The sequence below is a fragment of the Drosophila tropicalis genome, unplaced genomic scaffold, assembly GCF_018151085.1.
Source record: "Drosophila tropicalis isolate 14030-0801.00 unplaced genomic scaffold, ASM1815108v1 contig_769, whole genome shotgun sequence".
In the NCBI taxonomy this organism is placed as follows: Eukaryota; Metazoa; Arthropoda; class Insecta; order Diptera; family Drosophilidae; genus Drosophila; species Drosophila tropicalis.
Genome location: NW_027173256.1, coordinates 196,966 through 210,459, shown reverse-complemented (window position 1 = coordinate 210,459; position 13,494 = coordinate 196,966). Strand labels below are relative to the sequence as shown.

Genomic DNA, 13,494 nt, shown 5'->3' with positions numbered 1-13,494 from the left:
ATTTTGTATATGCCCGTATTAGATATTTTTTGGGTTTTTTTTTCTTTTTTAATTTTGATTTTGATCTGCGATTGCGCAACCGTTGAGCATTTCTTCCAAATCTGAATTCATACATTAAGGCATAAATCAATGTCAAATCGACTAATTCGATTATGTATAATATGTGGCAGAGACAATGATCTCAGAATGCCACATTGAATGTTAAAAGTGAAAAGGTTGTGGAATTTGACACCCATTAAAATGGTTCGATTCGTTTTGATCTTTTATTTGATATTTGAATTTGATTTTAAGCTTTAGCTGTTAGTTGAAAATAAAGTAAGTAAATGGTGGACCGTCGTTTTTGCTATACCCTGCACTTTAGTTTATTAATAAATGAATTAGTAATTTATATTTTAAAAGCAATAGAAAATTATGGCGTCAATATTGTCTCCACTGGAGCACCTGAGAGCACCTGGCAATCGAAATTCCATTCTTTTGAAGAAATTTAGTGTTAATGTTTTTTAAGTATAACAAGGGCAATATTATATAGTTAGAATACGTATGTATTTGTATATTGGCGTAAGGGGAAATAAAATCTCTTCTTACTACCAGTGCGAAAATTTAAAAGAAAATTGATGTGAATACCCATACTGAAGCTGTTGGCTATAGCTAATCTAGTTTATCATTGATCATACAAATGGAAGGTCATGACTAGATTAATTGACGATTTTACTATAGCCTTTAAGCCCCATGAGTTGCAGCGTATAAATATGGTTAATTGAATATTAAAGCCTGAAATGATGCCTAATGATACTTGTATGGTTATCTTCACCTATTTTTAATTGCGTTTTAATGCTTTAAATAAGATAGATATATACATACATACATACATAAGTATATAACTCTGAAACATACATACATACAAATGCGTTTAACATGGATCTTATTGAGCGTAATCATTAAGCAACGGCAGCGGAAACGCGGGGGGGGGGGGGCCGGCCAAACAGTGTAGGTACCGGGTTACTTAATGACCCTAAGCCAAAACTTTTAAGCTGAAAACTGTGAAAGAGAAAGAGATGCGGAGAAAGCATCTCAGACAGACAAAATCAAACCAACTGCAACAATTCGCTAACCCAACAAGCGGCAACAGCTACAACAATAACAAGGAGAACAGGTGAAATATGTATACTACATACACACATACATACACAGGTATAGGTATAGCTATAGCTATATGTATGTCTGTCAGGTGAGTGTACAAAAGTATCTCTCTGTGTATGTGTTTGTACATATGTGATATGTAAATGTGTCTGGGCGATTACTTTCGATTGTGCTGTTAAAAGGTTGATGTGAATGGAGATGGAGTTGGGAATGGAGATGTGGATTTGGATGTGGATGTGGATGCAGCGACTTAGTCGAAATTAAATACGCACTGACGAGCTGACAAGCGGCGAGCGAGCCATAGCTGATGAATGAGTTGCATTAGACTTCTTCACGGTATTTGATTTAACTGGATTTAGCATTTGAATAACTATGAAAATGAAATAAAAAATTTCCTTTGGCTTTTCGCTTTCGAATGTATGTACATTTGGAGATCATTTGAATAATCATATCCGCAATATTCAACAATAACCAAATTGAATCCAATCCAATTTTATCGTCTTAACAATTAAGAAATCAGTTTTCAACGATTGTTGAATTGCTTTGGGGATATGTGGGACAAAGGTCGACATTTGACAATTTAAATTTTCCTCCCTTGTTTTGGCAGTGTGACCAGTTTGACACAATTCTAGACAGCTGAGTTTGCGCTCTTTAAGCATTGCTCAACACTCTTTGCGCCAAAAGTGCATTTGCGTTTCAGTTGTATGCGTGTTCAACTCAAATTTTACAAAGTTTGCTATTTTTTTGGTGGTATTGTTTAATTATTCTCAACTGCAACTGGAGCTAGTGACCCAAAAGTATGAGTGAAACTGTTGCAGAAATTGCAGTTACAGCTGAAAACGATGAACAAGAAGATGATTCAATGGAGAAACTGCAACTCGACGAGGAAGACGAAAACAACATTTCGGTGGAAGATTTGCTTGGTGGCAAGAGTTTGATGATGTCGGATAGTGAAGGTGAAGATGGTGGTGAAGTTTCCAAAGTTAAAGAAAACGAGCCAACTGAAAAGAATAATAATAAGGAGGGCCAAGAGGAGGAGGCTTTACCTTTAATAACCAACAAGGTAGAATCCAGATCTGCTGTCATTGATTCGGAAAGTGAGGAAGAGTTCAAACCGAAGCCCAAGAAGAAAATATCTGCGCTAATTGATTCCGATAGTGATGTTGATCAGGAGGCGATTGCGGTCAAACAAATGGGCAGTGTAGTTCCCCAGCAGAAAAAGAAAATATCAGCTCTTATCGACACAGATAGTGAGGAGGAGGAGAAGGATGAACCGCATGAGCAACCACAAAAAGAAATCAAAGAACAGAAGCGGAACAAAAAGTTGACCAAGAAATTAAAACAAAGATCAATCAGCAATGATGAGGAGTCTCACGTAAAGAGTCCGTCACAAGGCAAACGGAATACCCTGATCGACTCTGAATCAGAATCTGACCAAAGTAATGATAAAGAAGATGCAGAAGATCAAGAAAAGTCATCAGATATACCTAGCGAGAAACCAAAAAAAGCCAAGCCCATGCGGGTGAGTAATTCCTAAAAAAAACCAAAACTAAATTAAAATAGCTAAATATTCTATTCTATGTAGGCATCTGCCAAGAAGGCTCTCGACGGGATGCAGGCCATTCAGAGTGAGCAACAACGGTTACATCGTGAGGCTCACATTAGTGTGCCATATCACCAGCCCAAGCCAAGGACTCTCAAGGAGTTTCTAAATCGTCGCACCATTAACATGCCTCTGGTCACGGCCATGGCCGGTGGCAGTCCCATGCCCAGTAGACAGCCGAGAAAATCTCTTGGACTTCGCATGACCAGCGACGAGCTGCAGGCTTATGCGTAAGTATGCTTTTATAGAAAAATAATGTTTAACATTAATTCTATACTTTTGCAGAAAACTTATGGATGAGCGAGAAAAGGAGGCAACTGAGTTCTTTAAATCTGAATCAGAGAACGAAGACACACAGATGCAAACAGAGACTGAAGAACCAGTTATTCCTAGGGAAAATCAGGACGTAGGTGATGAAATAGTCGATAATGAGAGCAACTTACAATTGGATACAGAAGTAATCAAAGAAGCCATGGAGGAACCAATCCAAGAGGATGAAGTCTTAGAGAAGGAGCTACTGCCCCCTGGAACAATTAAAACTTCTCCAAACAAAGTATGCCTAATCACTGAGGTTGTTGAGTTGCCCAAGCTGGATTTGAGTACACTTAACGTAACGCCTCCCTCCAAGCCGGCTACGCCAAAGATTAGCGAGGCTATCAAACGTTTAAAGATGGAGAAAAGTTCAGATGTAAGCCCATCACTAAAGGGAGATGTTAATATGGTCATTGATCTGGACACGGGAGATATGTTTGCCAAGAAACCTACCGGCGTCGATGATTTGCTTCAACGCTTGATGAAGACACGCGAGGCAAAAAAACACAAGACAACGGAAACAGTCAAGTGAGTGGATGCCATTTCTTCTCTTTGATCTTGTATTTTTACAAATCCTTTTCTTTTTATAGTATACTATCTACGGAGCATGGTAAGGTGGAATTGTCCAAAGTAAACATACATCTACACGATGAGGAACCTGTCAACAAAGAACAGAAACCGGGTGCAGCCTATATTAAAATGCAGGAGCAATTGAAGTCACTGATCACAAAGAAACGCTTAGAAGATTTACGCAAAAAGAAGGCCGAAGAATCGGAAGAAGGTGACGAACATGATGAAGATGAAGATGGCATGGATGTGGATGAAGAATACGAGCCAGAAGATAAGGATGAACAATCGAAAATCGCAATTAACGAAGATGAGGAAATTGTTGATGAACCAGAAAACGGACAAGAAGATCATGTCGAAGATGTTGTCGATTCAGATGTGGATGAAGAAAAGGAAGCAGAAGCAAGTAGTAGTAGCAGCAGTGAGAGTGAGAACGATACCCAGACTATTAAAAAAAAGAATCGTATTATACGACCTTTTCAAGACGACGACAATTCGGATGAAGAAGATGATCTCCTGCAGACACCAAAACCTAATACAACATTAGCTCCAATGACTGCCACACAGTTGCAGCTATCGGCTCACAAATTATTCGATACAGAAGTCCGGCGCACAGCCAGCGATGAGGAGAACGAATTGCTTGACTTATGCTCCGGACAATTTCCCCGATCCCAAATGTCCGGCACAAAGGAGATGGCAGCTGACCCCCTGATCAGTCAGATACCCATGACTCAATTTAGGGCCAGCAGCGAAGCACCAGATGAGCTAGAGGGGCTATGTTCGGGCAGCTTTGCAACACAGCATCCCGAGAATGAACAGGAAGCAAAACAAAATTCATTGCCTATGCCAGAAGTCACTACTAAAATATTGTCCAGCGATGAAGAGCCTAAGAAAACAACGACTCCCGAAACAGAGAAACCGCGACAAAAGAAACTAACAAAAAAAGGCAAAAAAAAAAACAAATTGGGTTTCTCCGATGACGAAGAAAGCGAAACAGATGACGATTGCGACGAGGAGGAGGATATTGATGACCAGATTGAAGAAGTGCCGGAAACATTTGTAGACTACGATTCCGAGGAGAACGAAGTTGTGGTGGAAATGACTAAAAAGGATCGTAAACTTCGTGCTGCAAATTTTGTGGATAAAGAAGCTGAACTCTCTGAATCGGAATGGGGTTCCGCCGATGAGGATGAGAAAAATATGGATAATTATGATATCGAACTTGGCGATGAAGATGAGTTTGATCGCGAAAAATTGCGCAACGAGTTGGAGCAAATCCATGCGTAAGTATAAAAGTTCATTTTATCCTTATTTCCCATTAAACATAATCGTTTTTTGTGCTTGGAAAACAGACGAAAAATGCTCGACCAGGATATACGAGAAGTACGTAAGATCAAGGAGATGCTTATCGAAGATGATGAAGGAGCTGTACGACAGCGTCAATTTCGCTGGAAGAACGCTGAAAGTGGATTTAGTCTGGAGGATCAACGCAATCTGGAAAATGGTGCCACAAATGAGGGCAGCGGCGACGAGGAAAATGAACATCTATGGCGTAAAATACGTTTTGAGCGGGAGCAATTGCTCTTGGAGAAAGGTTTGAAAGGAACCGAATCATTGCCTGCACCTCTCTCACCTGCTCTTAACAACACCACCGGAAGCATACGGAAAATAAACATAATCACAGCTAAAAAGAAAACAGTGGAGACTGTTAAGAAAAGCTCCCCCTTCCTGATCACAAAAACTGTGACCAGTATGCAGCAGAAACAACAAACGAAGGCAGTTCGTGGCTCTTTCCTTGTCCGAGATAAAGAAACTCTGACCAAATTGGCAGGCCTAACCAAGGGAGCAAGTGGCACAGATGTTGATGGAACAGCAGGCACTGTTTCCGTAAATATATCTAAGGCTAAAAATTTTGTATTCGCCACCTTGACCGAAGAAGAACACGAGGTAATGAATTTAATTCATTAATTTTTTAAATGTTTTTGTCTTTAATCATTTATCCTTTGACGTTGCAGAATCAAAAACGAAAAGCAGCCGATTTGCTCAACAGCAGCAGCGAAACAGGCATTAATTTTATGAAAAAACCGCGTCTGGAACCGCGTCGGGAAAAGTGCCTTATTGATCAACTACTATAGTGTTATTTACTCTTAAGTAATTCTAAGATAGAATGAAATAGCTATTAAGTAAAATATTATTGAATATATTCGCCAAATTTCCGGCATCAGTTTAAATGTTAACTAGATTTTGTGTGGTTTTTTTATTTTTCTTCCAATGCAAATTTATTTATTTATTTTTTTAAATTTTTTCGTTTGTAAGTGTATGAGTAAATGTATATATTGACAATCTTTAAATAGAAAGAGATAAAAAACACGAAGTGCTATATGGAAATAGATGGACATGGAATAAAGAAGAAGCAACTGAACTACAATTCGAAGATGTACATATTTATTCTAGAAAATAATATCATTGGAAAGCTAAGTCCATGTATCTACAATATACATATGTATGTACGTCCAAACTAAGACTATATTTCGTTACATCCCAAATAATTCCTATAGTGGCTTTTATTTTATGGATATATACAGCAATTCGACAAAGTGAAGTTCAAATAATATTTTTGTTCAAATATTTCAGGTAAATCACAGTGTGTATATAATTCATATAACTTATTTTAATATTGAAGATAAAATTACTTTTTCGTTCATCTTACTAACTATGTTACCATCCTAATAATTTACATTGCGAAAAGGCCACCCCAAGCAAACGCTGTCACACGTTAGCCAACACTTACGCTGTGCAACAAATAAACAACAATCTGTGGTGGATGCGGTAATATACATATATTTAGAGGCACGGGGGTGTGGTATTAGTTGAGCAGCTAATGCAACTTTCGTGTTGTTTGCAATTTGACTGCAACAACAACGCAATTGCAATTTTTTGAGAATTTAACAACAAGGGGCTCCACGCCCACAACTTGACGACTCTTCTATAACTCTATATCTCTCTCTCTACCCGGAGGCTCACGACAAACCCCCTGCTGAAGCGCTAATCTAATCTACTGCGAGTAAGCGGCGTTAGCGCGGACGTCGACTGCGCCGTCGCTGAGCAATTTAGTTAAGCTACTAATGCCGGCTGGTCAGCGCGTCAATCAGTCATCACCTGCTTGAAGACGCCACTGGACGCTACCTACTACCGCCCCATTCATTAAATAAACAAATAAAGGCATTTAACGAAAATAAAACACACACAAAAAGCAAAATGGTTGCCCTCTCGAAGTTAAGTCAAATTTTTAGTTACCAAAACTGGGTGCATGCTGTCTCTGGGGCATCGGTGAGTACTTTATGGACTAACAAATACATGCACACATATGTACATACATCTGTATATGTGTGTATGTATGAATTTCAAATCAAAGGTCAAAACATACTAATTTTTATTGAACATGTTCCATTTATACAGGGTGGCTGCATAGCCATGAGCACATTCTATCCCTTGGACACCGTTCGTTCGCGTCTGCAATGTAAGTTACGTTAAGCATTAACTCTTGAGTGGTAAACGAATGCCATGGCAAATCCACTCCAACGCTTCCCCCCATAGACTAATCTCAATAGGTATGATAAGCGACTGCCGCAAATACACACCAAAAATACCAATCACCACGTTTGGGGAAAAGGTCAAACTCCATATGAAATTGAAATTTTTGATTAATATATTAACGACGGTCCCCAACAATGTTTCTATGCCTTTTTTTAACCGCCGCTAATCCAACTGAGGTTACTGATATGTACATATGTATATTAGCCTAATGCCTCTCTAGGTTGATTCAGTGAACATTGGCAATGTACATACTTATATATTCATTTTTATTACCACATTGTTAAAAAAATAACAAAATTGTTAACCCTCACAGACACAACGTTTTATACTTACCCATAATGTTTCGAGTTAATGCCCATAATTTGTCAAAGGTAGTCAATGTTATCGTATTTTCTATTTAAAAATTGATGCAGTTTTGCATTAGGTTTCTATCTTTCTTTGTCATTTTCATGATAATGTTCAGATGTGAACGCAATTCTTCGGTATATATATAAAAGTAATTTTGTAACTTTTGTTCTTATTTCTTTCAGTGGAAGAGAGCGGCGAGGTTCGCAGCACCAAGCAAGTGATCAAAGAAATTGTCCTAGGTGAAGGATTTCAGGCACTGTATCGAGGTCTTGGCCCTGTCCTTCAAAGTTTATGCATTTCGAATTTCGTGTATTTCTACACATTCCATGCGCTCAAAGCGATTGCTTCGAATGGTTCGCCAAGTCAGCAGAGCGCCTTAAAGGATCTGCTACTTGGCTGCATAGCTGGCGTAATAAATGTATTTACGACCACTCCTTTCTGGGTGGTAAACACACGATTGCGTATGCGCAATGTGGCCGGTACTTCGGATGAGATTAACAAGCATTACAAGACTCTACTGGAGGGACTTAAGTATGTAGCAAAAACTGAAGGTGTTGCTGGCCTATGGTCTGGCACAATTCCCTCACTGATGTTAGTCTCGAATCCGGCCCTTCAATTTATGATGTATGAAATGTTGAAGCGCAATCTAATGACGTTTACCGGAGGAGAAATTGGAAGTTTGGGTTTCTTTGTGATCGGAGCGATCGCTAAAGCCTTTGCCACAGTGCTGACATATCCATTGCAGCTGGTGCAGACAAAGCAGCGTCACCGCACCAAGGAGGCGGATAGTGGTGCTGCTAGTGGCCCATCTACCTCACGTCAGGCGACGGCTGGCAAACAAACAAACCAAAGCACTTTGGAGCTGATGATCAGTATATTGCAACATCAAGGTGTGCGGGGTCTATTCCGTGGCCTGGAAGCCAAGATCCTGCAAACGGTACTCACTGCAGCTCTCATGTTTATGGCCTATGAGAAAATTGCTGGAACAGTGGGACTCTTGCTTAAGCGCAACCGATAAGTCGTCTTTTAGATGACTGGATTAAGATAACTAAACTATTATATGTTTAAGCTATAGATAAATAACCTCACATGGATAGGGATACGGATTTGGCTATGCCGAACGCTGCAGTACACAGACACACACACTCCAAAGTTAGCATTAAAACGGAAACCAAATATTAACAGAAAATTACAGTTCTAGTCTATTTTATTTAAACGTTCTTTAATTAGGAAGATTCCTCATCTGCATCAGATTTTGAGACTGGCTCATCAGGCACGGTGTGTAGCTTTGCTTCCGGATCATCACTCGAGGTATCTTTTTTCCCGTTGGGATTAGCCAGCTCGGCCAAATTGAATTTCTTGCACTCCAAATAGTTGTCTATCACGCTAAGCAAACACCAGCCTCGAAGTACTTCCACAATGATTGACTTTTTGGCATGTTGCAGATCCACTTTGTTGCCCACATTCTTTGAGTTAACCAGCTCGGCCAGTTGGGTGATGACTTGATCACGTTTAATCTGTTGATTAAAACGATGATTGAATATAATACCAAAGCTGGTAGGTTCCTTGAGAAAGTGCTTGTCAAACAGAGAGCCAGCTGCATTGACTATGTCCGGCATATTGGCCCGGCAAACTGTTTCAATAGGTACCAGGCGCAATACAAAACGAGACATGGATACCCCTGTGGAAGCTATATCGTCGACTATATGTTTACCCAAGGCGACGGGATCATCCAGAAGAGTACGTATAAATATGCAATTATTCGTCTTTGTGCTGACGTTTTGGAATCGCATCTTGCGATGTTTGAGAGTCTCTTTACATTTAGCTGCAGCCGCCTCCAAGTCATCGTCCTCGTCGTCGGCGTCTTTATCATCTTGGCCAACTACAGAATCCAGAGTCTTCTCCTCAGGTGCTTTCTCCGGGCCGTATAGCGCGTCCGCATAGTGATTGAGCAAATTGTAACACTCGCGGACACATGCTTTCTCGTTAATGTTGCATGTGGCAAAGAAACCACGTTGACCAGCCTGTAGCAGCTCCTGATGCTTCTTTGCCTGGAAATATTTTTTATTGTGCTGCTTATATTTGTTGTTTGACATCTTTGATTTCTTGCAGTTCGGTTCCATTTGAGCTTAAATTCCAGCCTTCTTCCTTTTACCGGTTTATCTGTCAGTGTTGGAAATTACAACAAACATATCGACAGTTTTTATCGTTATCGAAAGGAATCATATGGCTATGGAAGCTGTTATTTTGGAGTTGGCCAAGTTGTTTCCTCGATTTGTTGATATTGACGAGGATCTTCTCCGGCATAATGTAGAGGCTCGATATATACTTAAACGGGCTGCAGATTACGTAGAAAGTTTGGAATACCATCCTAAAAATGGTAAGGACACCAATGAGGAAGAGATTGGCTATCTGATACAGGCCTTGGTGGATATAAACTGGGAGCGCATTCATACGGGTCATTTTAGCAATGTTCCGCTGGAAGTCAGAAAAATCTATGCGTTGGGATGCTACTTTAAGGTGAGCACGTCTATCAGTCTTTCCATTGGCTTGAACTAACCAACTTAATTATATTTTTAGATATTGTTTCTACTTTTGGAGATAAGTAGCCCCGAGCAGAGAGAAAAGTGCAATGCCATCCTCGATGAAGCTCAACTGCTGGGTTGCACTGACGATTGGAATGAGTTGAAGACCTCCCCTAATGAAGCATCTAGACGATGATTTGTATTTAAACGACGTAACTTCGCTGCCCATTTTACCTGTTGTTGGGCGTTGTTCCGTTCGCTGTGATATACCCCAAATAGATGCTCCAGGCTTAAATGAATTTCGTACACTTTGTTACGAGCCACATCAGCCTACACTCTTGCTGAATACCATGAATCATTGGCCAGCCATGGATAAATGGCGCAATTTAAATTATCTACTGAAAGTCGCTGGCAATCGCACTGTTCCAATAGAGATTGGCTCCAACTATGCAAGCGAAGAGTGGTCCCAGCAACTAGTAAAAATACGTGATTTTCTGCATCGCCAATTCAATGGCGAAGATGAAACCAAAGAAATTGAATATCTTGCTCAGCATGAACTTTTTGCCCAAATACCAGACTTAAAGGCAGATATATGTCTTCCCGATTACTGTACGGTGCGTAGCGATGATTCTGCAACAGATGTGGATATCAAAGCCTGGCTAGGACCAGCTGGTACCATTTCACCCATGCATTATGATCCAAAGCATAATTTGCTTTGTCAGGTTTTTGGATCAAAACAAATAATATTAGCATCGCCCAAAGATACGGATAAACTATATCCCCATCAGAGCGAATTTCTTGGCAATACATCACAAATAGATGCAGCCAAATTAGATCTTCAGACTTATCCACTTGCCGAAAGTGTACAATTTTATGAACTTTTCCTACAGCCTGGAGACTGCTTATATATGCCACCCAAATGGTGGCACTATGTACAAGCCAAAACGCCGAGTTTTTCTGTAAGTTTCTGGTGGGAATAGTTTACCAAAAAAAGGCCCCAATTATATTTATTCTATTGGGTGACCACCGAATATCTACAAAATTCCTCATATCTTTACAAACTGCGGAAATTTTTAATGACAATCCGTTCAAAATCACGAATGCCAAGTTTTATGAAGAAAACTTTTGCAAAAAATCGAGACTAATGATTTGATGACTAGGATGACTAGGATTTGCAGAAGATTGATCTCCTGATCTTCTATTAAATTGCATTCCAATTAAGTCTTCAATTAAGCCCTTAATGCGTAATATTGCAATGGCAGCATGAAATATTTTATGACACATAAAATATGTATATTGATCAGCTGTTAATCTTTGCATTAACATCAAATAGCTAAAAACCTGTTGTCATCCATCATGACGTCACTACATTGATAAACCTACGACCATGATGATGTGGTCTTCCAGCTGCTGTCTGTCCACATCTACGTACATATGTATGTATGTATGTATATATTTTGTAGTATGAATCATAAAAAAACATTTGTACTTTAATTGTATTGTTTTATACTTGTTCTTTTAATAGCCACATAATAGTTTGTTTATGCTCAGAGTGGCGAATATTAATTGAAAAGTAGAAGCGATCTTAAGAAATATAGACAAATTAATACAAAGAGTATAATAACACAAAAATGATCTTTCATCCGAACAAAATAAAATTCGTACGATTAAAATATCAGTATACCGTTATCAATGGGTGTGTCGAACATATATATGTATGTATGAGAGAATTAACATTTAAATGTGTGCTTTTCGATTCATAATCGTTATAATCTTAGTTATTTTTTAGTTTTTCTTTACGGTTTGTTGTTTGACTATGCCCCACCGCCATGTTTAAAGTCTTATCGTTACTTCCATTTCTTTCTCTTTTCTTTTGGACTCATTCCTTATCTCACTTTCCTTTTCTAGTCTTCTTAGTCATCCTTGTTGCCTGCTGCTCCTCCAATTGTGATTTGCTTTTGCAACTTGCTGTATTCCTCGGTAAGACGATCGTATTCACGGTTAATGCTCTCGGCCTGGGATTTAACTGCCTCCTTGTCTTTCTTTTCACGGTTTAGATCGGCGGTGAGCTCCTGGACACGCTCACGCAGCTTATTTAGCTGGAAGAGTTCGATTTCGGTTTGAATTTTTGGGTGGATGTGCGCGTGTATGCTTTGTGTGGTTTGCTTTGGTTGATTTGGGTGGGTGTGGGGGGTGTAGGTAGGTGTAGAAAGGTGATGGGAATGTTTGTATGCGTTCGTGTATCTTAGGATACCCTGGCAGTAAGTCCTTGCACGCGTTTCCTTAGGCTTGACAACTGTTCAGAGAGAGTTCAGAGAGATTTTTTGGATTGTTTTTTCTCTTTTTTTAAAGTATCTAGTGCTTCTGTGTATGAGCAGATGCATTGGTATTGCCATATTTGTACAGCTTTTTGGTAGTAGTCAATGAAACTCCGAAGTTCTAGGTGTTAGCTGTGTGGTCTAAGCTCTCTAAACATGCCTGGCCTGGAGGAGGACGTTGCAAGGAATCACTCCAAAAGCCAAAAAAAAAAAAAAAAAATTATACAAAAAATTCAACTCACCTCATTTAGTGTTGTGTCCTCGGTAACTTCCTTGGCCTTTTCGGTGGTCTTGTTCTCCATTAGAGAACGGGCAGCAGCTGTGGCACTTTGGGCCTGCTTCATACTCGCTTCACTCTGGGCCAATAAATTGGCCTGAGCTGAGACCAATGTGACCAGACGGCGAATAACCAGAACCAAGAAAATGGAAAAACCCGAGATGTAGAAATTGCGCTGAGCACGGAATAGACGCATGCTGTGCTGCATCTCTACATTGAGATGAACCTCGCCGCTCTGCTCATGGCTGGAATACTTGCGCATCTCTCGAATGGCTTCCAATAGGAACAGGACCAGAATACCCATAATTAAGAAGAAATATATGTGTGCCTGCTGTGCCATCATGTACAGAAATTTGGATTTGAAGAAACGATTCCATTTGTACGGGCTGATGCCTGGAAGCACCAGCAGTAAAACTACTATAATCTCGGCATATAGAAAGCCGGCGATCAAAGTCCAAACCAAACTCATTTTTAATCCAATGCAAATGCACAAATTAAATGGAGAAATTTGATTTTACAATAGGGTACAATGTGCAAATGGAGCGTCTGCAACAGAAATTTGCCTATATTAGCTTTAAAGAATTTAATTATTTCGTGTGCCTTGCGTTCTTTATGGACGGCTATTTATAAACGACAGTCTAATATACCGTGGGAGAGCTTACTTTAAATAGAATCAAATAAAATTTACTCCGACTGTGATGAAATTTCCGTGTTTTCGATGTCACTGAGCTGGGCGGCCACGTCAACTTAACTGTATATAGCGGGTAGCCAGTGCTGTCAACTTGCTTGTTTATGAATTGAAAATAC

General features: G+C 39.7%; 6 protein-coding genes across 8 annotated transcripts in view; 3 read left to right on the top strand and 3 right to left on the bottom strand.

The window, feature by feature from the left end:
* Nucleotides 1–13,494, bottom strand: part of dyl (dusky-like) — a 75,481-nt gene that overhangs the window by 23,614 nt on the left and 38,373 nt on the right. The gene's annotated exons all lie outside the window — the stretch shown is intronic.
* On the top strand, nucleotides 1,830–5,859 carry Claspin (claspin). The gene is made up of 6 exons (XM_068293549.1): nucleotides 1,830–2,662; nucleotides 2,726–2,973; nucleotides 3,029–3,583; nucleotides 3,646–4,905; nucleotides 4,975–5,569; nucleotides 5,638–5,859. The coding sequence occupies exons 1-6, from the start codon at nucleotides 1,940–1,942 to the stop codon at nucleotides 5,755–5,757; spliced, it is 3,501 nt and encodes a 1,166-aa protein (XP_068149650.1). The 5' UTR covers nucleotides 1,830–1,939; the 3' UTR covers nucleotides 5,758–5,859.
* Nucleotides 6,285–8,756, top strand: PMP34 (Peroxisomal Membrane Protein 34). 2 transcript variants are annotated; one of them, XM_068293561.1, is made up of 4 exons: nucleotides 6,286–6,451; nucleotides 6,641–6,952; nucleotides 7,082–7,142; nucleotides 7,750–8,756. In XM_068293561.1, exons 2-4 carry the CDS (start codon nucleotides 6,881–6,883, stop codon nucleotides 8,583–8,585), a joined length of 969 nt encoding a protein of 322 aa, XP_068149662.1. In that variant the 5' UTR covers nucleotides 6,286–6,451; nucleotides 6,641–6,880; the 3' UTR covers nucleotides 8,586–8,756. The 2 variants fall into 2 exon arrangements, with proteins under 2 accessions (XP_068149661.1, XP_068149662.1); XM_068293560.1 differs by having other exon boundaries at nucleotides 6,285–6,952.
* Nucleotides 8,757–9,725, bottom strand: LOC137579757 (THUMP domain-containing protein 1 homolog). Its single transcript, XM_068293562.1, has one exon. It carries the CDS (start codon nucleotides 9,688–9,690, stop codon nucleotides 8,794–8,796), a length of 897 nt encoding a protein of 298 aa, XP_068149663.1. The 5' UTR covers nucleotides 9,691–9,725; the 3' UTR covers nucleotides 8,757–8,793.
* JMJD5 (Jumonji domain containing 5) lies at nucleotides 9,793–12,197 on the top strand. The gene is given in 3 exon segments (XM_068293531.1): nucleotides 9,793–10,087; nucleotides 10,148–10,264; nucleotides 10,266–12,197. Coding segments are annotated over 3 exon segments (1,218 nt in total). The 5' UTR covers nucleotide 9,793; the 3' UTR covers nucleotides 11,073–12,197.
* On the bottom strand, nucleotides 11,582–13,451 carry LOC137579734 (B-cell receptor-associated protein 31). Of its 2 annotated transcripts, none has more exons than XM_068293532.1 (3): nucleotides 13,350–13,451; nucleotides 12,653–13,233; nucleotides 11,582–12,257 (listed from the first exon to the last, which is right to left on the bottom strand). In XM_068293532.1, exons 2-3 carry the CDS (start codon nucleotides 13,154–13,156, stop codon nucleotides 12,006–12,008), a joined length of 756 nt encoding a protein of 251 aa, XP_068149633.1. In that variant the 5' UTR covers nucleotides 13,157–13,233; nucleotides 13,350–13,451; the 3' UTR covers nucleotides 11,582–12,005. The 2 variants fall into 2 exon arrangements, with proteins under 2 accessions (XP_068149633.1, XP_068149634.1); XM_068293533.1 differs by having other exon boundaries at nucleotides 11,582–12,191.

Coding starts and splice junctions, on each gene's coding strand:
- Claspin (XM_068293549.1), top strand. CDS start 1,940: ATGAGTGAAACTGTTGCAGAAATTGCAGTTACAGCTGAAAACGATGAA. Junction 3,584..3,645: donor AAGACAACGGAAACAGTCAA/GTGAGTGGATGC, acceptor TTCTTTTTATAG/TATACTATCTACGGAGCATG. Junction 5,570..5,637: donor TGACCGAAGAAGAACACGAG/GTAATGAATTTA, acceptor TTGACGTTGCAG/AATCAAAAACGAAAAGCAGC.
- PMP34 (XM_068293560.1), top strand. CDS start 6,881: ATGGTTGCCCTCTCGAAGTTAAGTCAAATTTTTAGTTACCAAAACTGG. Junction 6,953..7,081: donor ATGCTGTCTCTGGGGCATCG/GTGAGTACTTTA, acceptor CCATTTATACAG/GGTGGCTGCATAGCCATGAG. Junction 7,143..7,749: donor CGTTCGTTCGCGTCTGCAAT/GTAAGTTACGTT, acceptor TATTTCTTTCAG/TGGAAGAGAGCGGCGAGGTT.
- LOC137579757 (XM_068293562.1), bottom strand. CDS start 9,690: ATGGAACCGAACTGCAAGAAATCAAAGATGTCAAACAACAAATATAAG.
- LOC137579734 (XM_068293532.1), bottom strand. CDS start 13,156: ATGAGTTTGGTTTGGACTTTGATCGCCGGCTTTCTATATGCCGAGATT. Junction 12,258..12,652: donor AGGACACAACACTAAATGAG/GTGAGTTGAATT, acceptor AATCAACCAAAG/CAAACCACACAAAGCATACA.